Source organism: Daktulosphaira vitifoliae, unplaced genomic scaffold (assembly GCF_025091365.1).
Source record: "Daktulosphaira vitifoliae isolate Bord-2020 unplaced genomic scaffold, ASM2509136v1 Scaffold_1, whole genome shotgun sequence".
Classification (NCBI taxonomy): domain Eukaryota; kingdom Metazoa; phylum Arthropoda; class Insecta; order Hemiptera; family Phylloxeridae; genus Daktulosphaira; species Daktulosphaira vitifoliae.
In genome coordinates, this window is record NW_026099572.1 from 59,502,390 (window position 1) to 59,525,355 (window position 22,966).

General features: G+C 24.3%; 3 protein-coding genes and 1 long non-coding RNA gene across 4 annotated transcripts in view; 1 reads left to right on the forward strand and 3 right to left on the reverse strand.

Annotated features, from left to right (window-relative positions):
- Window positions 1–22,966, reverse strand: part of LOC126909308 (uncharacterized) — a 200,797-nt gene that overhangs the window by 124,411 nt on the left and 53,420 nt on the right. The window lies entirely within an intron of this gene.
- LOC126908686 (exosome complex component RRP41) lies at window positions 678–2,581 on the reverse strand. Its single transcript, XM_050690982.1, has 4 exons — window positions 2,290–2,581; window positions 1,765–1,968; window positions 1,494–1,703; window positions 678–937 (listed from the first exon to the last, which is right to left on the reverse strand). The coding sequence occupies exons 1-4, from the start codon at window positions 2,449–2,451 to the stop codon at window positions 767–769; spliced, it is 747 nt and encodes a 248-aa protein (XP_050546939.1). The 5' UTR covers window positions 2,452–2,581; the 3' UTR covers window positions 678–766.
- LOC126908673 (ribosomal RNA-processing protein 7 homolog A) lies at window positions 3,851–9,550 on the reverse strand. Its single transcript, XM_050690957.1, has 7 exons — window positions 9,393–9,550; window positions 5,961–6,100; window positions 5,713–5,835; window positions 5,522–5,651; window positions 5,272–5,434; window positions 4,175–4,305; window positions 3,851–3,998 (listed from the first exon to the last, which is right to left on the reverse strand). Exons 1-7 carry the CDS (start codon window positions 9,415–9,417, stop codon window positions 3,913–3,915), a joined length of 798 nt encoding a protein of 265 aa, XP_050546914.1. The 5' UTR covers window positions 9,418–9,550; the 3' UTR covers window positions 3,851–3,912.
- LOC126908157 (guanine nucleotide-binding protein G(s) subunit alpha) lies at window positions 13,457–21,285 on the forward strand. The gene is made up of 10 exons (XM_050690073.1): window positions 13,457–14,341; window positions 16,786–16,858; window positions 16,941–16,995; window positions 17,069–17,188; window positions 17,273–17,370; window positions 17,904–17,958; window positions 20,289–20,362; window positions 20,421–20,600; window positions 20,664–20,862; window positions 20,934–21,285. The coding sequence occupies exons 1-10, from the start codon at window positions 14,203–14,205 to the stop codon at window positions 21,078–21,080; spliced, it is 1,140 nt and encodes a 379-aa protein (XP_050546030.1). The 5' UTR covers window positions 13,457–14,202; the 3' UTR covers window positions 21,081–21,285.

Consider the following 22,966-nt stretch of genomic DNA (forward strand, 5'->3'; position numbering starts at 1 on the left):
TTTGCTTATTTTAACATTCGAAATTATTTTTTAATTAGGGTATGATAGTCCTAAGAGAGAAGTACAACGCCTGTACTCTCCCTTGGATATGCCATTGCCATCTAATTTCAGAGGATACAGTTTTTAATTCATTTAAAGTGTTGATAGTAGATTGCATAACCAGAATCCTTTTCCAAGGCAGGTTATTACAATGTCACACAATTTTAATGATTTATTTTTATTAAAAAAAAACTACGAAAGTTTAACAATGAAAACCTGGAAAAAATTTCACAACTAAAATTTAAATATAACTTATTCCACATTAATTGGAAAAACATTTTAACTATTAAATTAAAATACACATTACATAACATAGTCACAAATTTCTCATACAAGGGATACACTTTTCAAAGGACACCTATTTTAGATTTTGATCATTATAAAAAGCATTTATGTAGTGTAACGACACTTATAATTGGTAAATTAATGAGGTTTTGGCAAACATATTTGATACATCATAAATAATTTAATGTACTTTTAAATAACACAAGTATGTCTCATAGCTAGTGCAAAATGATTTTATCAATTCCAACTGTGTAATTGATTAAACATAATATTATACTCCAGAAAACATAATTGATTATAACTAAATTTTTTTTATAATAATTAGCAGTCAAAGAAAAAGTTGAACACAAAAATTAAAAAAAAATACATATATTTTATATAAAAAAGTAATTATACCATAATTGACTTGATTGATTAATGAATTCAAAGTCTAAATCTTAAGCTAAACATACTCTTCATTTCCCCAATTTGAAGCACCACCAATTTCTTCATAATGCTTTTTCACAATACTATTTAATTTTTCGTAAGTATATCGACATCCCCTAACAGCTTCTGAAATTACTGGCCCTACGTGGTTCAAATGAATTCGTTGTGATGTTTCTAACACAGCAATCTATTTAAAATAATATACAATCAAATTATATAATTAAAAATTGTATTTTTAGATTCAAATTAATTCTTAAAAGTTTGTAATATTAAAAAATTTTCATTATATTATTATTATATTTATTATCTATTTACAAATAAATAATTTAAAATTACACAAAAACTTTATTTTAGTATAACACAATCAATAAAACTCATCCAAAGTGTAATAAAAACAAATTCCCAAGTTATTTTTTTAAAATCAAGTTTTTAGTATAACTTTTTTTTCTATAAAAAAAAATTACTGTTTTTTTATATTTTTCAAGAATAAGTTTATGCAAAATTAATTAATTTAAAAAATCATTAGGAATGCGACTAGAAATTTTAACATAAGTATTTAGTATTCACAAGTAGTAGTTAAACCTATAAATTAGATAACCTAAGCAATTGCATTATCAACAAACAATAACAATAATTTATGAGATTCAATTGTTGTATTAATTTATTAGTACAGTCAAAAATTGTTAGGATGTAATTAAAAGTATTGACAAAAATCAATTAAAAAAATAATTTAATTTAAATACTTTTCCAGATATAGGTAAAATAGCTACAGTCAAACAAGGTCCACCCATTGTTTCTTCAAGATGACTAATATCAACTAAAGGTGTTTCTCCATTAGCCAAACTAGCTGTACATGATATTACAAATTCTTCCATAGCTATACCCGCATCAATCAATGCTAAAGTAGCAGCATTAACACAAACGCTATAATTACCACCATCTGATTGTAAAACCTTGGGAAAAATTGTTCATTTTATTTTCTAGAATACAAATATCATTTAAAAATATATATACTTCAACAAAAATATCTATCTGAGATTTAGGATAAAGTTCAGTCTTAATAGCAGTTGTCATTGCTTGTTTTAAATGTAGAGTTAACTCTGCAGACTTGTTATCTCTAGGGCGACGTTTACGTTCACTTCTACTAAATGTGGCCATACTATATTGACAGTTAATTAAAGCTGTGTCATTAGGTGCTTTTGATCGATTGGTACGAATCTATAATTAAATAATTATTATTATGTATATAAAAATTCAAAATATATAAATTTGTTAAACAGAATTAAAGTTGATTGATTTTTTTTTATTGTAGAACTTAGAAACTAGATATTCCACATTCAGCAATACTGTACAAAAGATAACTATTCCTATGTGTATGGAATTTTAGAACTTTTAATTCATGAACATTTACAATTTTTTTTTTTTATTAAAAAGAATTTACTAATATAAATCTATAATTGCAAACCATAGATATTTAATTTATTTTTTAATCGGGTTTTAATCAATGAAACCTTAATTTAATAAAATTATTTATTGTACCTCATGAGGTCCATATACAGCTGCTACCACTTTTGTATTTCCTTGTTCAAGATAAACACTACCGTCTGGTTGACTAAACACTCCCATTCGACATCTAATTCTACGTAGTTGGTCTGCTCTACGACCATCAGTTCTGAGTCCTTGTTTACTCAATAAATCCATAGTTGAAATTTAAAAAAAACGAGTAGAAATAATAGGCATATATTTCCTGCCTTTTTAAATAATTGGTACACACATGAAATGATACCTGTGATGGGAGTTATCACATATAATTGGTATATGAATAAAACTGATAATATTGATAGCAATTAGAATACACTAGCAGCACATGGTTAGATCACAGAATAATTTATAAAACAAAAATACCACTAGTGCGATCTGTCTAACATTATCAATCTGAATATTTGTATGATTTTATTCCACATATTATTGGCTAAAATAAAATTCTTATTAAATATTGTAATAATTTAATTTGCGACTTAATTGATTTAAGCTCATCAATATTGTAGTGACATGCAACTCGACAGTAAGCAATGAAGATATAAAAATAAATAACGACGATTATACCATGATTTAAATTTGTAACAAATAGAGATTATCTAATAGAAAATTTCACTTTATCTCTTTACAAAATGAAAAATATTTCTCAGTTTTAACTATCAATATGTGTATGACAAATACCTAATTATAATTTAATTTCCCTACCATATTCAGATGTAAATTCAGGTAGTATTAATTAGTACACAAAACTAAATCATTTTACCCCGTACTCACAAAAGCCATATACTGCTCATATGAGACAAAATGTATCCAATGTTCCATTAATCATAAAAATCTACCAATTTCCTAACCAGTGTTTAATAAACACTCTGTATATATACACATACTAATTATACCAAAAATATATTGAAAATATTGAATTAATTAAAATATCATAGTTAAAACTGTTAAATTAACTATAATTAATAAAAAATAAGTTAGATTATCAGTTAGTTTCTGAAATTTTCTAAATTTATAACTTAAATTCAACTGTAATTTTTTTTTTTCGTAATTTATCTTACAATTTAAGATATTAAAGAACATAATTTATAGAACTAAATATTTATGATAAAAACTATTATTTGCAAAAAAGCCTATAGTAGTCCTATATAGTATCTATAGTATTTCGGCATAAGAATTGAAAATTTGACTAAGACTGATACTGTTAACCTATATATACAAATAAATCTATATAAAAATTAAAAAATTAAATATTTACTGGAATTTTGAAAATGTTGTCAGTACTTTTCATACTATGATCATAATAATACTCAATAATATTTTAAGTCAAATACTTATTATTATAAGTACAATTTTTTTTATTTTATTTCTCCTGTAAAAGTAAAAAATTATTATTCACAACCTATTTGCTTGAAAGCATTAAATTTTTTTTTGTCAATAGATTTTAATATACTGCATAAATTAAAACTTTTCTTTAATATAATTGTCATTACCCAATAGTTTTAAACTAAAATATTTTTAGGAATAAACAAGAAATGTTCACAGATACAAAACTAGAAAAATTAATTCAACAAAATATATTTAATAGCATAAAAAAACATATAAAAAAAATAGTTATTTAAATTAAAATGGCTTGAATTTTCTACTCTGTTTCAATAAATCAATTTTTGTTTTGTCATTATCAAATTTATTTCGTAACTCCATTAATTCTGAAAATAAGTTATGAGATTGAAATCTTCAATATTTAATAAAAATAAATAAAACGGTTTTATTTTAATTAGATTAAATATCTTTGTTAAAAATTAATAAAAATACTTTCTTATCTACTTATAATCATTTATTAAACAAAATTTTTCATTAAATTGTAACAGATTATAATACTTACGATTTATTTTAGATTCTTTAATTTGAAATCTATAAAAATTCTTTAAGGTTTTTTTAGCTTTTTTCTTGGCTTCTCTCTTTAAAATATTATTCTTAATTGTTTCTTTACGTGCAAAACCAGGATTCCGTCCTCTAAAAGCAAATAGTTAATTTAATATTAAGTATCCTTTAAACTTATAAAAGATTTCATTTCTATAAACATATAAAAAAAATGTAAAATAAATAAATTATAAAAGACAATTATATATCTAAATAATCAAATTCAATAAAGTAAAATATTTAAGCAAATAAACAGCAACCGGAATACTATCAATTTTTTTTTTGTTAATATTAAATAATTAGGTACTTAAATATAAAAAAAGTTAAGTATTCTCAAAAACTAACATAGTGTAGCTGAAGCAATTTTTTAGCTTAGTATTATATGTTCTTCAATTTACTGCAAGTTTAACAAGTCAGGTTTTTAGAACATTTTCAAAAATTGATAAGGAAAAAAATTTGATTTGATATTTAGGTACTGTCAGTAATTTAAAATTTGTCAATAATCTGTCCAATTCCAAAAAGTTATTCCAATGTAAAGTAAAACTAAAAATATTAACATAGGTTGTTTGTAACAATTGTAATTTTTTGGAACATTTTTCTTTATTTGAGGAGTTCTAGATTGAGATGAATTTTTCAAAAATAGTATTAATAACTTCATCAAGATGTTTTGTAAATTTTTTAACAAAATTGGTCTAGTAGAAGAAAATTAATTGTGTTTACTGATGCAAAAAAAATAAAACAGCAAAATATAATCAATAGCTTAAATGTTTATTTTTTATTCATACTTATATAGATAATTATATACTTGATGTTTGGAATATTTTTATCTTAAGTAATATCTATTGAAAATTTTAAAAGAAATAATGAATTTACAACTATCCCATTCAATTACATTTGACCCTAAGTAATAATTTAATACATTTTAGATTTTAAGTTTAATTTAAACAATTAAGATTAAAATTAGTATTACTTTATTTTTGGATACACGATTAAATATTAAAATAAGTGAACTCTATGGATCTGAGAGACAATATTATAGGTCGTAAAAAATTAACTTACCTTTTTGTAACAGTTTTCCATCCTTCAACATCCTCTTCATCTGCTTCTTTCTCAGCATGTACTCGTTCTTCTATTTTTTTGTCATATTCTAACATAAATGTATCAATTTCTTTTTGCACATCTGTCGGGCTAATAATATTATCATTGTAAAGATGGCACCAGCCTAAAATTAAAAATATAAAAATCAACAATATTGAAAACTAGTTTGATATTTCTTAAAAGTTATTTTTGAAAAAATAAATTCACTAACGTTTTGTTATATTTTTTAATTGATAAGTAGCTGTTGACAGTATTAATGGATTATTTTCAGTACAGTCTAATGATAGGGCATTTTCTAGTCCTGATGTATGTGTAAAAACTATATACGCTACTTTGAAACCCTAAAATATTCAATATTATAACTAAATGTAGATTTGATATATTGTATAAGTTTAAACAAACCAATGTTGTCTTAGGAATAAAATATTTGGATGGCAGTGTTTCAGGTTCAATCGGGGTAGGTTCTTTATGAAAATATATATCTTTAATTTTTCCACAGCGGCGGAATGCAAGTTTAATAATTTGCTGAAAAAAAAAAAAATTAATAACACAAAATAATTTAAGAAAAAATACTACTGTCTTAAAAATTCATTATTTTTTTAATCTAAATAGAAAACATCTAACATATTATTAATACTTTTAAAAATTACATGATCACAAAATTCTGGAATTCCAACAGCAAATAAAGTTTGATATTCAGGTTTAAGAGGACATTTTTCTCTAACTAAATGCATTTTCATAAATAAATGACGAATTACTTTTGATTTTTCATTTATCTTAAATGGTAGAACTAAAAATAGTAATAAAAAATAAATTAATACAGAAATAAAATTTTATGAAAAATGTTTTTTATATATACAGTATGTTCATAAAGGAAAAAGAGTTTTCATTATTCCTATTGTTCTCAAAAATTTACCTGTTTTTAACTTATATATACTATTTAGTATGAAAAAAGTAATATATTTATGCATGTAATTTACTTATAATAAAATCTGTAAAAAACTACATTTACTATATTATTATAATCTTAATAAGAATCATAATTAGGTTAAGATATAAACAAATATTCAATGGAGCACAAGCATACACTAATATACTGCTGAAATCAGTAATTTCTGCATAAATGAATGAATTACTCAATATATATAACTTTCATCTCCACCCTCAAATATAAAAATAGATTGCAAAACACTTATAGAAAATGGATCAATATTCAATGACAAATTAAAACTATTCAGCTTTTTGAAGAGATTTATGCATCCAAATATATGTTAATTGTAACGTGTTTTAGTATAACAACAGATCAGCCATAAATAAACAATGTCAATTATAGTTTAGAGTAAAAATTAATTTTATATAATTAATTTATTTTTCTATCCATAGTAATATTTTATAAACATTTTATATTTCATTAAAAATAAAAGTAACCTTAATAGTTTTATTAAATAATTGAATTTTAATTTGTAAGGTTATGGTAACATAAGCAATACCTTTATTATTTAATACAATAGAAGAAGACTAATAAGACTAATAGGTGACAGAATTTTATGTTAAAGCTATTTTAAACAGTAGCTTTATACTAATCTACATATTTAAATAATAACAAATTATACAAATACTAAGTTAGAAGTATATCTGCAATAAAAATCCTAATTTATTCTGTGAAACTGTTTTCCATACAAATGACCATATTTTAGTGAATATGATAAATGTATTACATGCTATGTTTGAACTCATTATTTGACCATTTCATTTACAATTAGTGAACGTTAAGGTTTCAAAATAATACATATAGTTTTAAATTTATGTTATTCAAAGCTATGTATAATTGGTAATACAATGCGTGTGACAAACTTTTAAATCTTTAAATATATTTAACATTTTTAAACAAAAGTGCAAACGAGCTTAAAAAAAAAATTAAGCAGGTGTTAAGTTAAAAAAAAAAATAACAATTATAAAGACATTTTAATACTTTTAAATAAAAATGTTAGCCTATATAAATAAAGTTTTGATAAAATAGTCAAAATTTATTACCTGGTTTTATTTTTAATTCAGTTTTTTCAAATAATGAGGAATTCATTTTAATAAATATTGAACTTAAAATAAGAAAAATATTCAAAAGTATCATAATGATAATTTTATAAAAAATTTTTCCAATCATTAATATTGAAATATATTTTATAACTCATTATATAAATATTTTTTTTAATAAAATAAATACATTTATAAAAAAATTTAATTAATAATAAATAAACAAACACAGACTTAAAGTCTCTAGTTGCAATTAGCAAATGTGAATATATTTAACTTGAGTATTAGCTAGAAGAGAAAATATCTCGTGCCTTCATTAAATTTATTTTATTAATGCATTAAGACTACAGTAAAACATATAACATAAATACATTTTATATAAAGTGATTCTTTTAACATTATTAATACGATCACATTTGCATCTAAGGAAATATAAATTAAATAGGAAACTTCAGTACCTAAGGTAGATATAGCCTAGCCAGCTATTCCTGTTGGTCCCTTAGAGTACTATTGATGGGCATTTAGGCTCAATTCCTAAATAGCAACGTAACAATTATATACTATTTTTTCTCTATATAATAATTTTTAGTTTTGATGTGAAGCTAAAAATGTGGTAATTTTACAATGTGTTTATTTTTATGGAGGAAGGGAGCTGTCAAGAAATGCTTAATGATAAATATTATCATATCTATGCCTCACTTCCAATCTATATTTAAAAATGGTAATAACTTTCAAATAATGGGTTAAAAATTGTTATTGACCAGTCATTTTCTTAATTAGATAATTTTTTTATTTTATGAGCTAGTTAATAATGTATGTTGCAATTGGAAAGATTAAAGTCAATGTTATTATAAAAGGAATAAATTATAAAAGTAGTTAATAATTCATGAATCAAGATTAATAAAAAACTAAAATAATATAATAATTTTCTCAAAAAAATTATTTTAAGAGAAATTTATTAGCTAACATTAAAAAAATCACCTCAAATAAAAATGTTTATACTCGTCTTTCTCTACTAAAATAAAATTGTAATTTTTTTGTATTTTAGTTTTCTTGATAAAGTACACATTATTAAGCAACCCAATATTACACCATCTAAACCAAAAAGTATGATATTTTGTTTGATTCTTATTTTGAAGTTGAACTAATAGGTGGTTGAACTCTTATAATGTTTCATTTAAATTTTATAGACTGATTTCATTAATTTACATTTAGACATTCAAAAACTTGATGTAGAAACAAAGTAATGGTTATCTTTATTAATATTTTTTATACCTTGTTTTTACCACCATATAGACCAATAAGGCCTATATAAGACAGTAATTTTAAATAAGAAACAATACAATAAAAAATACCAATTATATAATCATATATTAAATGTTAGTAATCATAAATTACAAAAATATCTGTTAATGAGTTTTGTTACCAAAATATTGATATTTTCATTGTAATAAATATTAGATTATATGGTACATAATTGACTGTTACCAACATATAGTATTATTACATAAGTTAAGAGTTTCCTTTTAAAAAACTATATTTTTTATAAGAAATAAACATTTAACTAAAAATATTGTGCAATAAGTACTATTTATACAAAATTAACTTTATTAATTATTTTTTTATAATAACCCATCAGTTCAAATTTAATGACTCAATAGTCATGTTGAGGTTTTAAGTTAAATACAATGACAAATTTATTATGTTACTACATTTATATTTAATATATTATTAAATTTACTTTTAAACATGTTAATATTTTTAAAAATTATAAATGGTTAAATAGTAAAAAAATAAGCCACTTAAAAGTGTTTAAATTAAATGCACAAATGTAAATTACTCGTGAAAGTACATTCATAATTTATTTTAAATAATCAACTATATATAAATATATATTACTGTAGAAACTTTAATAACAGTGTGTACAATGTACATCTTATATCCCATTATTTTTAAAAATTATTTTCTTTTTTAATAGTTTCCAATAAGAAATAAGGAAAAACTGAATACATTTGAAAAAGTTACAATGAATTTTTACATTAACTTATTACCTTTAAATCCACCGAATTCTTCCATAATTAATAATTATTAATTCATTAAGCTAGATCAAAATTATTACTAAAAAGTTCCTTTAAAGGATATTATAATTTACAGATCAATTATCTTTTATTAATAATCATGATACTCCTATTATAGTCGCGTGGTTTTTTTGTGTTTATCTTATCAGTAACTATTCAGTGTGTGGTACACATTAACTTAGCTTGTGGTATCACTGTAATTATCATTACGCAGAATGAGGATATATTTATTTTTGAAGATAATACAAGAATTAAAATCATTGATCAACATCTATACACTTATACCAGGGCCGTATTTATGTTTAGTTGCACCCTTGACAAATTTCCAGAAATGCACCTCCGCCAAAATAAAAATCGTTTTTTTGTCAAGTGTTAACATACACATACTTCATAATAATACATATCTAGTTTTTACATAAGAAAATTTAAACCCTACTTGAAATTGTTCACTGGCTTATGCCCTGACCTGTACAACTGAGTAAACGTTCAAAAACAGACGTATTGTATAAAAAAAACCATGAATATAGAAACTTCCATGATGAAATCCTTGTTTCATTATGCATAGTGATGCAATCTTGGTATAAATAACAAATAGTCCACGAACCTAAATTTTGAAGTAACCTTTACTCAGCGGCACAACCATTAGGCAACTTCAGCATCCCAAGGCTTTATTATATTCCCTGAATTTTAATACCCACGATTTTTTTTTTTTTTACAAAAAATTAGTATCAGTTTTTTTCTATATTAATCTTTTTTAAGTGTCTGTCGTAGTGTAGCTGGAACACACTTTATTTATCAAGAGTGCTTCATAAAATTTAGAGCTCTAGAAAAATATTTTTTATAATATTACACTAAGTACCACTTTGAGTAGTACTTAATACATAGGCACAATTTGAACAAAAATTTTTAGGGATTTAACTTAATTTCTTCCCATCTTCGAAATATTTCTATATAAATAAATATGTAATTTTCATAATTTTGGGGGGCTGTAATAAAATTAGGGGTGCTAGGCTCCTTTTTGACTTACCACAGATTTCACCTAAGACTCAATATCTTAATCACATCATATTGTTTGAAATTTTTTCTCTTTATACTCTTTTAAATATTATATTTTAATTAAAATATAAGCTTCTCCTCATAGACTCATGCTTATAGCTGTATAGCTTTAGGTATACCTAATATATTTTTGAAGACTTAATTGATCTTTATATAAACAAAATTATTAAATTATGATTAATTCAGAACTGTAATTAATTTTTTGAAATTTTAAATGATTGAGTCGATGGAAACTTAGTTTTCCTTTACCCAACCTTATTCCTACTGATAATGTCTCTGACTGCAGGCCAAATACAACGCCTCTTAAGGGTGTTTACGAGCGGAGTTTAGTTCAATCAGAGATCAAACCTTGCCTAGTATATTTATGCTAAAACATAATTTTGTTTTAATTAAAAAAAGTTATCTATTTTAAAAAGCAGTCAAATGTCGTATCAAAATGTTCATCTAATTATACAAATAAAATCATACACAATGGAAATCATTGATTTGTATTAAATTTTAATTTAAAGATATATAAAATATGTATACAATAAGTTAATATCGACAATACTCTACACTGGTGTCAATTATTTTCTGCGCCTGTACTATTTTGAATTCAAATCCGCTAATAAACATGACGTGAGCCCCGCCTGGTTTTTGGAGATAATAATATTGTTCGTTTATTTTATTTTTTCAATGCCCACCAAGAAACTCGGATAATATTAATAATTTTGACGGTTCCATTTTTAGCCTTTGTTTCTAAAAATATTCGCCCGTCGCATAAAGATTTCAAACGGGACGGAGCGGCCGGATGTAGCCGTAGGCGAACAATAAATTACAGCCACCGCATTTTATTTGGTCGTTCTTACATAGATAGCGTTGAAGGAGTTATCGACCACCGGTGATAATTTTAAAACGTTGTTTCACGGGATGTATTTTTTTGTATCGAGATTACTGTAAGTGTACACAAAAAATGTACGTAATAGAATGTGCGTACATATTATGATTTGTAAAAATATTGTCCTCGACGAATAAAAAAATGTCTCATAGACGAGCACTTGTAGACGACACTCTGGCGGTCGGTACGCAGTGTAGCTTCACTATTGTCACCCTCTCGTCTATTGTTTGGAACGAAAATCCACTAACGCGTGATTAAATTCAGCATTGTTTTTCGTTTTGCCCGACCATACTACCCTTCCCACTAGCCACCTTAACTCGTGCGAACTCTAGATCGCCCGGGATCTGCTGTGACTAAGCTCCGAATTCGACGAGTATATCCAATCCGAAGTAATGTCTTGTGGATTTTCATCATTTTACCCAAGGGCTTATAAAATGAATTAAGTTTAATATTATTAAAAATTACATTAGTATCAACAAGATTTCATACTTGAAAATCTCGTTTTAAACATTTTATGAAATAATCATATTATTTTTTATTAATTCATGTTCGTTATTTCAATCATTTTTCATAATCACTAAGTGATTTTTTTTTTTTATTATTAATATAGCGGACCGAATTACGTTAAGTTGCATTGAAAATATCAACCGAAATTATTTTAAAAATGTAATTAAAAAAAAAAATCGTGTACAAAACAAATTTATACAAAATGTCATTAATTTACAAAAAAAAAAAACAACTGAGTACGCCATAATTGTTATCTATGATGAAGTAACAATCAAAAAATCATAATGAACTCCTATTATATATAAATATAAATTTTGCGCAAATATTTATTTTTCGAAAGCAAACATTTACTTAAATTTTATTAAGTTTAAAAAATTATTAGTATACTAAACCAAACATAAATCTTAAAAATAAAAAAAAAAATGAATAAAAACTCAAGTTTTTATTCCTATTATATTTTTAAAGGATGATAGAAATTAATTTCTTAGAAACCAAACTTCAATTTATCTGTTCTATTTTAATCACCTAAAGTTTTTAGCAATTTAGTAGAAGGGCTATGAAAAAATAGTGGATAAGTTTCATGCTTTTGTTTTCTCTAATTTAGAACAATTCGGCAGCACAGTAATGTGCACCGGTGGTATGCTCGGGATTTTTTTTTTTTATGAATGATTATACTTGGGCAACTTTTTATTACTTTTTATTATTTTCATCGTGGGGTTTGAAACCCTATTTTTTAAATATATATGAAAAAATATATTTGTCAACGGTTAACTAAAAAAAAAAATGTTTAAAAAATAAAATGCTAATTCTTAAAATTAAGTCGACAAAAACCTTGTCCCTAGAAAAATTCATAGAACTCTTTCCGCTTGTGGTTACAGTGTGAAAAGAGTTATCATCAATCATTACAAATTTCTTAAGGAATTGATTTTATGATAGAGAAATGGTAGTTGAAAGTATTATCGGTCTCGGGGGTCAAAAATGATAACACAGAATTTTAGGTACTTGTGCCTGGCGTATAGCAAATAACCTGTATGCGATTCAGGCAACGCTGTGAAAAACTTTTAATATTAACGACAAAGTTACATTTAGTAATAATGATTCATAGAGATGTGTTTTTAGTTAAAAAAATTTTAAATGCATTTATTGGCGTTATTTTTATAAATGTTAACTCGATTTTCCTGATACCATTTACGAATAATTTAGTAAAAATTAATTTTAGACTATTTGCAAAAACTGATGATTAAATATTAAGGATTCAGTGAAAAAAGTTTTGTTTTTAATTAAAATTGAAAATTAACTGTCACCACGCCGTCAACGACAGCCAAAGCCAAATAGTAGACGGATATGATGACACGGTAGTATTTAGAAAAGTATGCCGTGTTCACTTACAATAGTAGTAGGATGCAATTATTATACATGAACTTGTATATTCACGCTAAATACGTGTGTTTGAGATATGTATTATGAACATTTGAGATAACAGAGCTACGCTCACTGGTACCAGCAGCAGCCCCCCGCATTTTCGTAGTATCTCCTATAAACAGAACTGCTGTATAGTACCGTGTCGGGATATTACATACGCGGCGGCGGCGGCGACCGGCCGTCGTATATACGGTTGCACACACACATTCATACACACACTCACACCACATATACACCTCACCGCACCGCAACCCAATTGGTATACGCTCGCGCCGTCTGTCCGTCGGCTGTGTCTACGTTTGTGTGTGAGTGCGCGCCGCGAGTTAGTGGCTGTGAGCGCGCGCTGTGTGTCTGTGTGTGTGTAAAACAGTTTCTGTGTGTGGTGTCGTCGTCGTCCGTCGTCCGCACGCGCCGCCACCGCTCTAGAGTGGTGTTGTCGCCGCCGCCGCCGCCGTCGTCTCCATCGTGTGGTGGTGCGATCGAATATCGAAATCGAATTGCGCGAATTTTAATAAAAAATCGCGTTTCCTAGTGTTTTATTAAGTGCATTTGCGTATGGTATCGTAACCAATTATTACATTTCTATGAATCTTTTAATATAAATACATTGTGTGTGTGTGTGTGTTTGTATACATATACATGCATGTTATGTACATATATAATATATGTATCTAGACTACATGGTACATGTCTTTTAATATAAGATACCGTATTCGTCATGTATTAGAGACATTTAGTATTCACGTATATATTTATAGATATATAAATAAGTAATATACACTCAAATTACATAAATCGCCGCGACGTATAAGTGCGTGTGCTCTGGCCTCCGCCCCGCCGCAACCGCTGCGAAAACAGCAGCAGCAGCAGCAGCAGACGCCCTCACGCCGGAAATCCACAAAAATAGGCTGGCCTAATGTTATGGGGTGTTTTGGTAGCGCCGCGGCCAAGACGGACCACGACGATGCGAAAAAGGGCAAGGAGACGAACAAAAAGATAAACCAGCAGCTGCAAAAGGACAAACAGGTGTATAGGGCCACACACAGATTACTGTTACTAGGTAAGTAATCTCGGAAAATTCAATTAAAAAGTCCTGGTATTGTGATAATTTTTATTTTAAAAATTTTATCATTAATAGTAAATCGGTATATAAAAGATGTTTTTTATAAATCTTATGAGGTAGTGATAAGGAAATTTGCTCTTCTATGCGAATGCTGAGCTGTTATATTAGCACAGTATTATCTTGATACCTTGCTTCTAATAAAATTCAAAGAAAATAGTTCCTGATCATTTAACTAAAATCATGTCTTATTTGATCCTGTACATCAAATTCATCTATAGGCTAATTTGAGTATTAAATAACTGTTGTGTGTTAAGTCTGATTAGAATATTTAGTCTCGTGTAAGTTTTAATGTAAATACAATTGCATATAATACTTTCTTTTTAATGATATATTTGTGTTAAACTATAAATTTTGAATTGTATAGATTAAACTATATCTGTAAAGTAATTTTTTCTCTTTTCTTTTCAAGTTTCTATGCTGAAATTAATGTTTGTAATATGAGATATATAATATTTAGAAAATTAGTTGGTACTTATGTCTTAATATTTGGTTGATATTGATTAGTATGTTAATAATATCTTATTTTTTGTTAAATGACTTTATACTAACATTTGTAGGTGTATATTTATATTTTATATCTTCAAAATTTAACCTGAAAACGTTAAATTAAAATTTTTGGTTATATATCTTTTCTCTATAGAAAAAAAAATTATTGAAAACATTGATGGTTTTTAAGAATTAAGTTTTGAACCCATAAAATACAAATTTAAGTTTGATAATTAGCAATTGGTTTTAACAATGAGCCTTTTTTGTAACAGAATTTTGAATGTTTTAATTTAAAACTTTTTATACTAATTATGAGAAACTTTTAAAAAACAATTTTCAATAATAAAAATTTGGTCTCTTTATATAAGCATATAGAGTTTTTGGTTAATATATACTCTGGGCTTATTTATGATTATCAGGTCATTAGAATTAATAATTTAAATACTTTTTCCTTTTTTTCCCTGTAACAAAGTTTTTTAATAAATCCATGTGACAGCAATTCTGTGTTATTCACCTAGTATGATAATACATAATATAATTGATTAAAAATATAAACTTGAATAAATGCCAAATGTGTGTCTTGGTTAGTTTTAAATTTACATTCTACTCACATCTTCCAAAAGATGTACGTATATTCATTTTTATATTTAAGATATACTTAATTTTTTGTTGTAGGTATAAAATTACATTTTATTAGTTCTTGGTTTTATCATCATTTAGGGTTCCAAATTTTTCTTTAATTAACAGTAATGACAACTATCTTTGGATTTATAATATTTTTCATTATATTTTTGATCCATTAAACTTTTTATATTTTGTTTAGATTATATTGCTTCTCATTTTGATTATATACATAATTTATCAAGTCATTATTATTGATAGTATAATTTACTAATCAATCATTGCATACTTCATTTTTATCAACTAAATTTAGCATTCATGTATTCATTCTAATAATATATTCAAACTATGAATATTTATTATTTAAAATTAAAACCCCCAATGTTTTTTTGTGAGATTTACAAAAATTTAATTAATATTGCACATTATTATATATGAATATTGTGTTTAAGTATAGGAATTACTGTTAATTAAAATTATGATAAGTAATGCCTAATTGACAGAATACTATTGTTTTCATGTAATGAGTTTGTCATAAAGAGAAAGAAACAACTATTACCTTAGTACCATATACTCTGTACTAAAAGTAATATGCTTGTCTACAATAGTAAAAAATGTTTAAATCTGAAATATACAAAATAAGATAGTTAAAAAAAACAATGGTAAACAAGCGTTATTCTAAACAACTGATAATGAATGCATGTATTATACTTTTGACACCGAGAAAATCAATTTTGTGTTGAGTATTATAAACAGAAACAATTTACTTGTGTTTTTACATATTTTTACTTGAGCAAATTTATTTTATTGAAATTTCTTTGGCATTTCATTCATATACAAAACTGCATTAATAATACATCACAATTGTATTTTATTTAAAGTAAAAATCAACATCATTCAATTATTAAATATGATATTTTTATTTCATGTAAATACACTTAATAATAATTTTTGTATAATATTATTCATAAGTATCAATAATAATTAATTTTATTTATCACTTCATATTAATATTATAAAAATTGAAGAATTTTTCAATTTAATAGAAAAATATTACCTTAATCTACATATTATTTAACATGTTAATTGCTTTAATTAAACAATGAGCCAAATTAATATTATTTAGGCACAATATATAATTTTATGTTTTATAGTATTGCTTTGTTGCCATAAGTATTATGTAATTAACATTGTTATCTTATAAATACTTTTAATTCACAATTCAATTTAATAAATTTCTTTTAGTGATTATTATTTTAAACTGTATATTTTAGGTGCTGGAGAATCTGGTAAAAGCACAATTGTCAAACAAATGCGAATATTGCATGTTAATGGCTTTAGTGAAGAGTATGTTTTATATACTTTTATTTTAGTTTGATTATTTAAATTTAGATTCAATTATACATTTTATATTATTTTTTGAATTTAGAGAAAAGAAGCAAAAAATAGAAGATATAAAGAAAAATATACGAGATGCCATTTTGGTAAATATTTATTTTATAACTTATTGAAAAATTGATCACAATATTTTATTATTAACTTTTATTTTATTTTTAGACAATTACAGGTGCAATGAGTACTCTAACCCCACCAGTTCAATTAGAACATCCAGAAAATCAATTTAGAGTCGATTACATGCAAGATGTAGCCTCTCAACATAATTTTGAATATACAACAGTAATTTAATATTTAAAAATAAATTCATAAAAAGCAGTAAAATTTAGTAAACTTATTTACTAAATTAAATATTATTATCAATAGGAATTCTATGAACACACTGAAATTCTATGGAAAGATAGAGGTGTCCAAACTTGTTTTGAAAGATCCAATGAATATCAACTCATTGACTGTGCAAAATAGTATGTACACATATCATGTTACATTGTTATATATAAAATAATTGTAACTATAATAAATAAGTATTAAGGGATGAGAAAATTGAGGAACAATGAATTTTAGAGGCCAATTTATTCATGTATTCATGTAAAAGTTAAGGCACTAAATTTTTTTTTTCATTATAATTTTTTTTAAGTTTAAATTAAAAAAAATATTGTTAATCAACTTGATTTTCCCACTTAATTTTGCTTTTATAAACACCATTGTTCCTTTATTTGTATTGCTTAACACTTGGCTAGTTTCTTTCCAAGTATTGGCTTAGTGTACACATTTAAGAATTATACCAAAAATATTTTTTTCAAAAAATGATTATTTTAAGAGAAATTAAGTTGCTAACATTAAAAAAAACACTTTGACTAAAAAATGTTTATACTAGTTATTCTCCACTCAAAATTATGTCATAAAGTGTGATAATGATAGAATACATTATATTATACAATTAAATTAATATTTTTTTTTATATATATAATGAAAATATAATTTTTTTGTTTTTTAGTTTTCTTGATCAAGTACACATTATTAAGCAACCCAATTATACTCCTTCCGAACAAGTAATTATAATATTTAAACTCTTATTTTGTTTTTTAAGTTATTTATGTTAGTGAATTTTGCAATATAATTTTATTTTGATATTGATTATAATTTTACTTTTTAAATAAATTAGCTGACATTTTTTAAATAGAATTTTATCTAAAATTGTGTTTATTACCCTTGTATTATATTTTAAATATTTAATTAATTTCATCATATGAGGTTGAACTCTTATTCTCTTTCCTTCAAATTTCATAAATTTACATATAGACATTTAAAAAATTAATCACATCATTGGCTCGGTTTTGAAATAAGGTAATTTTTTTTAAAATAAGGTTATTTTTTTTAATTTAGAGTATTAAAAGACAGTACTTTTGATTTAGATATTTTAGTAAAAAAGTACCAATTATATAATAATAAAATAAAATAAATAATACATCAACTGTCAAATTATTTTATAAAATTATTAAAAATAATAAATTATAAAAAAACTGTTAATGAGTTCCATTACCTAGCTGATGAATTTTAATTTATTTAATTTAAAAAAAAAAATTATACATATTTTTCAAATAATATAAATATTCTTATTTTTAGTAAATAAAGTTAATAAAAAAAGATCAATGACAAATGACAAATGAATGCAATCATTATGGTTATGCGCTAAAAACTTATAAAATACTGGTCATATTTGTTAATGAGTTGTTTTTTACTTAGATCATTCTCTTATTTTTAAGCTAGTTAAGTATAAATATGTTTTCATTAAAAAATTTGAGGTAATAAAACTTTAAGAGGGAAGAAGTGGGATATGACTAAATTTTTTTTCGTAAACTATAAAACGTAGAATACCTAATAACTTCTAAAAATAAAAAATGGTATTATATTTTATATGATATTGTATATATCACTCTATATTATTTTAAATATTTATAAAAAAAATTTGATAGTCATAGATAACAAAAATATAGCTTATAAATTTGCAGTGGTAATTTTTATTTTAAAAAATTTATGTGTTTAAAGATTTACTAAAAGTTAATTACATGAATATAAATTAAATGGAGATAAAATTTTAATTATTTTTAAAAATTTGAACAGCCTAAATTTATAGCCTAAATAAATGAACACTATTAAAATGAATTGTATTTAAATTACATTTTAAATCTATAGGGGAATGTTTTGAATTTAGTGCACAATGTGTTATTTCATTTTCAAGGTATGTTAATATCTTAATTATTGGAAATACCTAATAAAAATACACTCACTTTAGGTACATGGTTGCCACAAATATGTAAAATTTTAAAAACTCATGATATTTTATAATAGTTAGGGAAATCATGAAATATTAGCCATTTTGATGTTATTGTTTTGTAACATTTACATTAAACATAATTATACCATAGAATGATAACAATAGTATATTAGTCAAAATGTATTATATTTTAATTTTTTTTGGATATTCCTTGTTATAAATTTTTATTGAAGTGAGGTAAGGGAATGATGAAGAAAATAAGTAACTTTATATTAAATCCCCACCATTCATTAATAAATAAAATAAATGGGGAATAATTGATAAATTACACCCTCCATTACTTAAAAATGATATACCTTTGTGAGGTATTGAATTAAAAAAAAAAATATCTGAAAAATTGTGTAAGTCAGGGAATTTAAAAGTTTTATTCTTGGGGTAACCTTGAGTTGAAATAATCCATGTATAATTTGGGCTAGAATTATGCTTTTATTTAAATTGAATAAATCATAATAAAAATAAAATGTTTGAAAATTAAGTCTATCAATATTGTTATTAGCTTATTAAGTATGATTTTTTTTATTAATAAACTTATTATTTGTTTCAAAAAAAATTTTGAGATACTTTTGTCATTTATCCTGAATTCATTCATTATGTCATTAATAGTATTAACAGTGGTATTTTTTATTCTTAGCTAGATTCAATTTCAAAAAAAGAAATTATTATATACATTTTTTTTGTATGCATTTATGGACCCATGAGAAATAATTACAGTGTCCCCTAAGAGGAGGTTTATGAATATTATATATTCCTCAACGGGTGGATATTTGTTGGCAGAAAGGAATGGAGACTCCAATTATCAAGCTGAACTCTAGTTTAGCAAATGAAATCGTCTGAGATTAAGACTCTAACCCGTAAAGTGTGCATTAGGCACTTTTATATTACTCATTCTGCCAAAACATCCCTAAAAAATTTAATGTAAAATAATGTATCGAACAAGAAATATCTGTAACTTTTACTAATATGACAAGAAACTCCATAATAAGAAATTTACCATATTCAATTTTATAATCTAAAATACTTAATAAGAAATTTAATTTTGTGTAGGACATACTTAGGTGTCGTGTTTTAACTTCTGGTATATTTGAAACACGTTTTCAAGTAGAAAAAGTTAACTTTCAGTGAGTATTATTTAATAAATATTACATTATCAGTTATTTATACTGTATTCTATTTCAGTATGTTTGATGTGGGTGGGCAAAGGGATGAAAGGCGTAAATGGATTCAGTGTTTTAATGATGTCACTGCCATTATATTTGTAACAGCTTGTAGTAGTTACAATATGGTCTTAAGGGAAGACCCTACACAAAATCGGCTCCGTGAGTCTTTAGACCTGTTTAGAAGTATTTGGAACAATAGGTAATTTATAGATTGTAATATATTGATGAAAAAATGTTTAATATTACATTATTTTTGAAATAGGTGGTTGAGAACTATATCAGTGATATTGTTTCTAAATAAACAAGACTTATTGGCAGAAAAAATTAAAGCTGGTAAATCACGGCTAGAAGATTATTTTGCTGAATTTACTCGTTACCAAACGCCAATGGATGCTACTCCTGATCCAGGAGAGGATCCTCCAGTTATTAGGGCTAAATATTTTATTAGAGATGAGTTCCTTGTATGTATTTTTGAAAAAACTATTTATTAAGTTGTTTTAAGTTTGATAAATTAAAAAAATTTTTGATATAGCGTATTAGTACTGCCAGTGGCGAAGGTAAACATTACTGTTATCCTCATTTCACTTGCGCTGTTGACACAGAAAACATCAGACGCGTGTTCAATGACTGCCGTGACATCATTCAAAGGATGCACCTACGTCAGTACGAGCTACTATGATCTCTCCCCAACCACTCTCACATATATACACAGGTTTTTAAAATTATTCTTTTATTAACAACTTATTATAAGTAAGTGATTCTGTTGTTATAAAATACCAATTATTTATATTCAAGTCCCAAATGCTTATTTGAACATCACTTTATGAACTTCTTGTTATTTTTATTATGTTTATTACAAATTATAATTATGTTTATCATTATTATTATTAATAATTTTTTTGAACCAGTAAAATATTTATTAGGGTAAATTGAATACCAAATATCACTAGGTACCATCTTAATATATTATCAATTTTTTTATTTATGTGCATAAAACTAATTAATATAATTATATTAATGAATTCAAATTTAATACTTACTGCTTATGTAAACTATACATAGATAATATTATTGTTATAAATTAAGAGTCAATTAATTTTATTTTGGTTCTTTACTTCATTTATCGCTATGATATTTATATTTTAATATCTGGGTCAACAAATTTTAACCACTTGTATTATACCTTTTGGATACAACATAAAATTTAAATTTGGAATAACAAATATTGAAACTATAAATTGTTTAAATATTTAAAAATACATCAGATTTTAAAAATTAGCTTTTAATGAGATGCATAAATAATTATTTATGCTTAATTTTTTTAAATCCAATCAATTTATGTCAAATAATGAAAATTTAAATAAAAAAAAAATCTGACAAAATTAAATTATTTTTGATTATAAAAATATTTAATGATTTTTGAATTTGTTGACCATGTTCATGATAAAATACTATTTAAAAAAATAAATAATAGCATAATAAATTATGATTTTAGTAAAAAATTCTATAAATTAATTTTGAAATGTAAGTTTTAAAAAAAATTTACCATCTAAATTGGAAATTTTATATGACTACTATCACAGCTGCTATCTTAACTGAAAATATGCCTGTTTAGATAATAATAAGTTATCTAATTCTTAAATATCTTTTTATAAATTTGTATAAAAAATCAGAATTATTAAAAAAAATTTTTTTTATTTAAACATTTGTTATTCTTATTTAAGAAGTCAAAAATTACATTTTATTAATTTTTTATGTTATTGCAAACTATCATATCATACATTTTAATTATCATTCAATTCTTTTTCACAGTTTCCGTATACACTATTTGATTGTATAATAAAAATTGAAAATTTTACTATCATAGTTCAAATATTTATTTTTATCAAAAAGATTGCTATGTATTAAATGGGTGATAACATAAATTTTTATTTATTCCCATTAATATTCAATTATAATTCCTTATCGTGCAAGTATACTTTTAACTAAAATATTTCCTAAACTTTGTTATGATAGCAATATTCTTAATTTTCCTGTTTATGATCCTTTAAAATTATATTTATTAAACCCTGTAAATTAAATAATAATTTTTCTTTGTTCATAATACATACATATCTAGGTTTTAAATTTGAGATATTCTTCAATATCTACTTTATTCTATATTTTTGGCTAGTAACAGTTTTCAATTTGTGCTAAATAATAATTCATGATCAATGTTGAAAAAAAAAATTATTGAACTACCATTTAAGAAAGTGTACAATTTTTTTTTTATTTTCATTATAATTTCATTAATATGTTTTAAACATTATTGCCAGATTTAAATTTCGTCCTAGCCTTGTGGCTTTATAATTTGTTAAATTAAAAAAAAAACTTATTCGTTTATATGTAAATACAAAATTATAGTTTATTATGTTTCCAGTATAATTTTCACATTCTATTATGTAAATAAGTTGTACACGTTGGTATTTTTAAACTATGTAATAGTTGTAATGTTCTATCATCAAATTACAAAAGATTTATGTAAAGACGCACAAATAATAATGCATGTATAATTTTACTATTGCC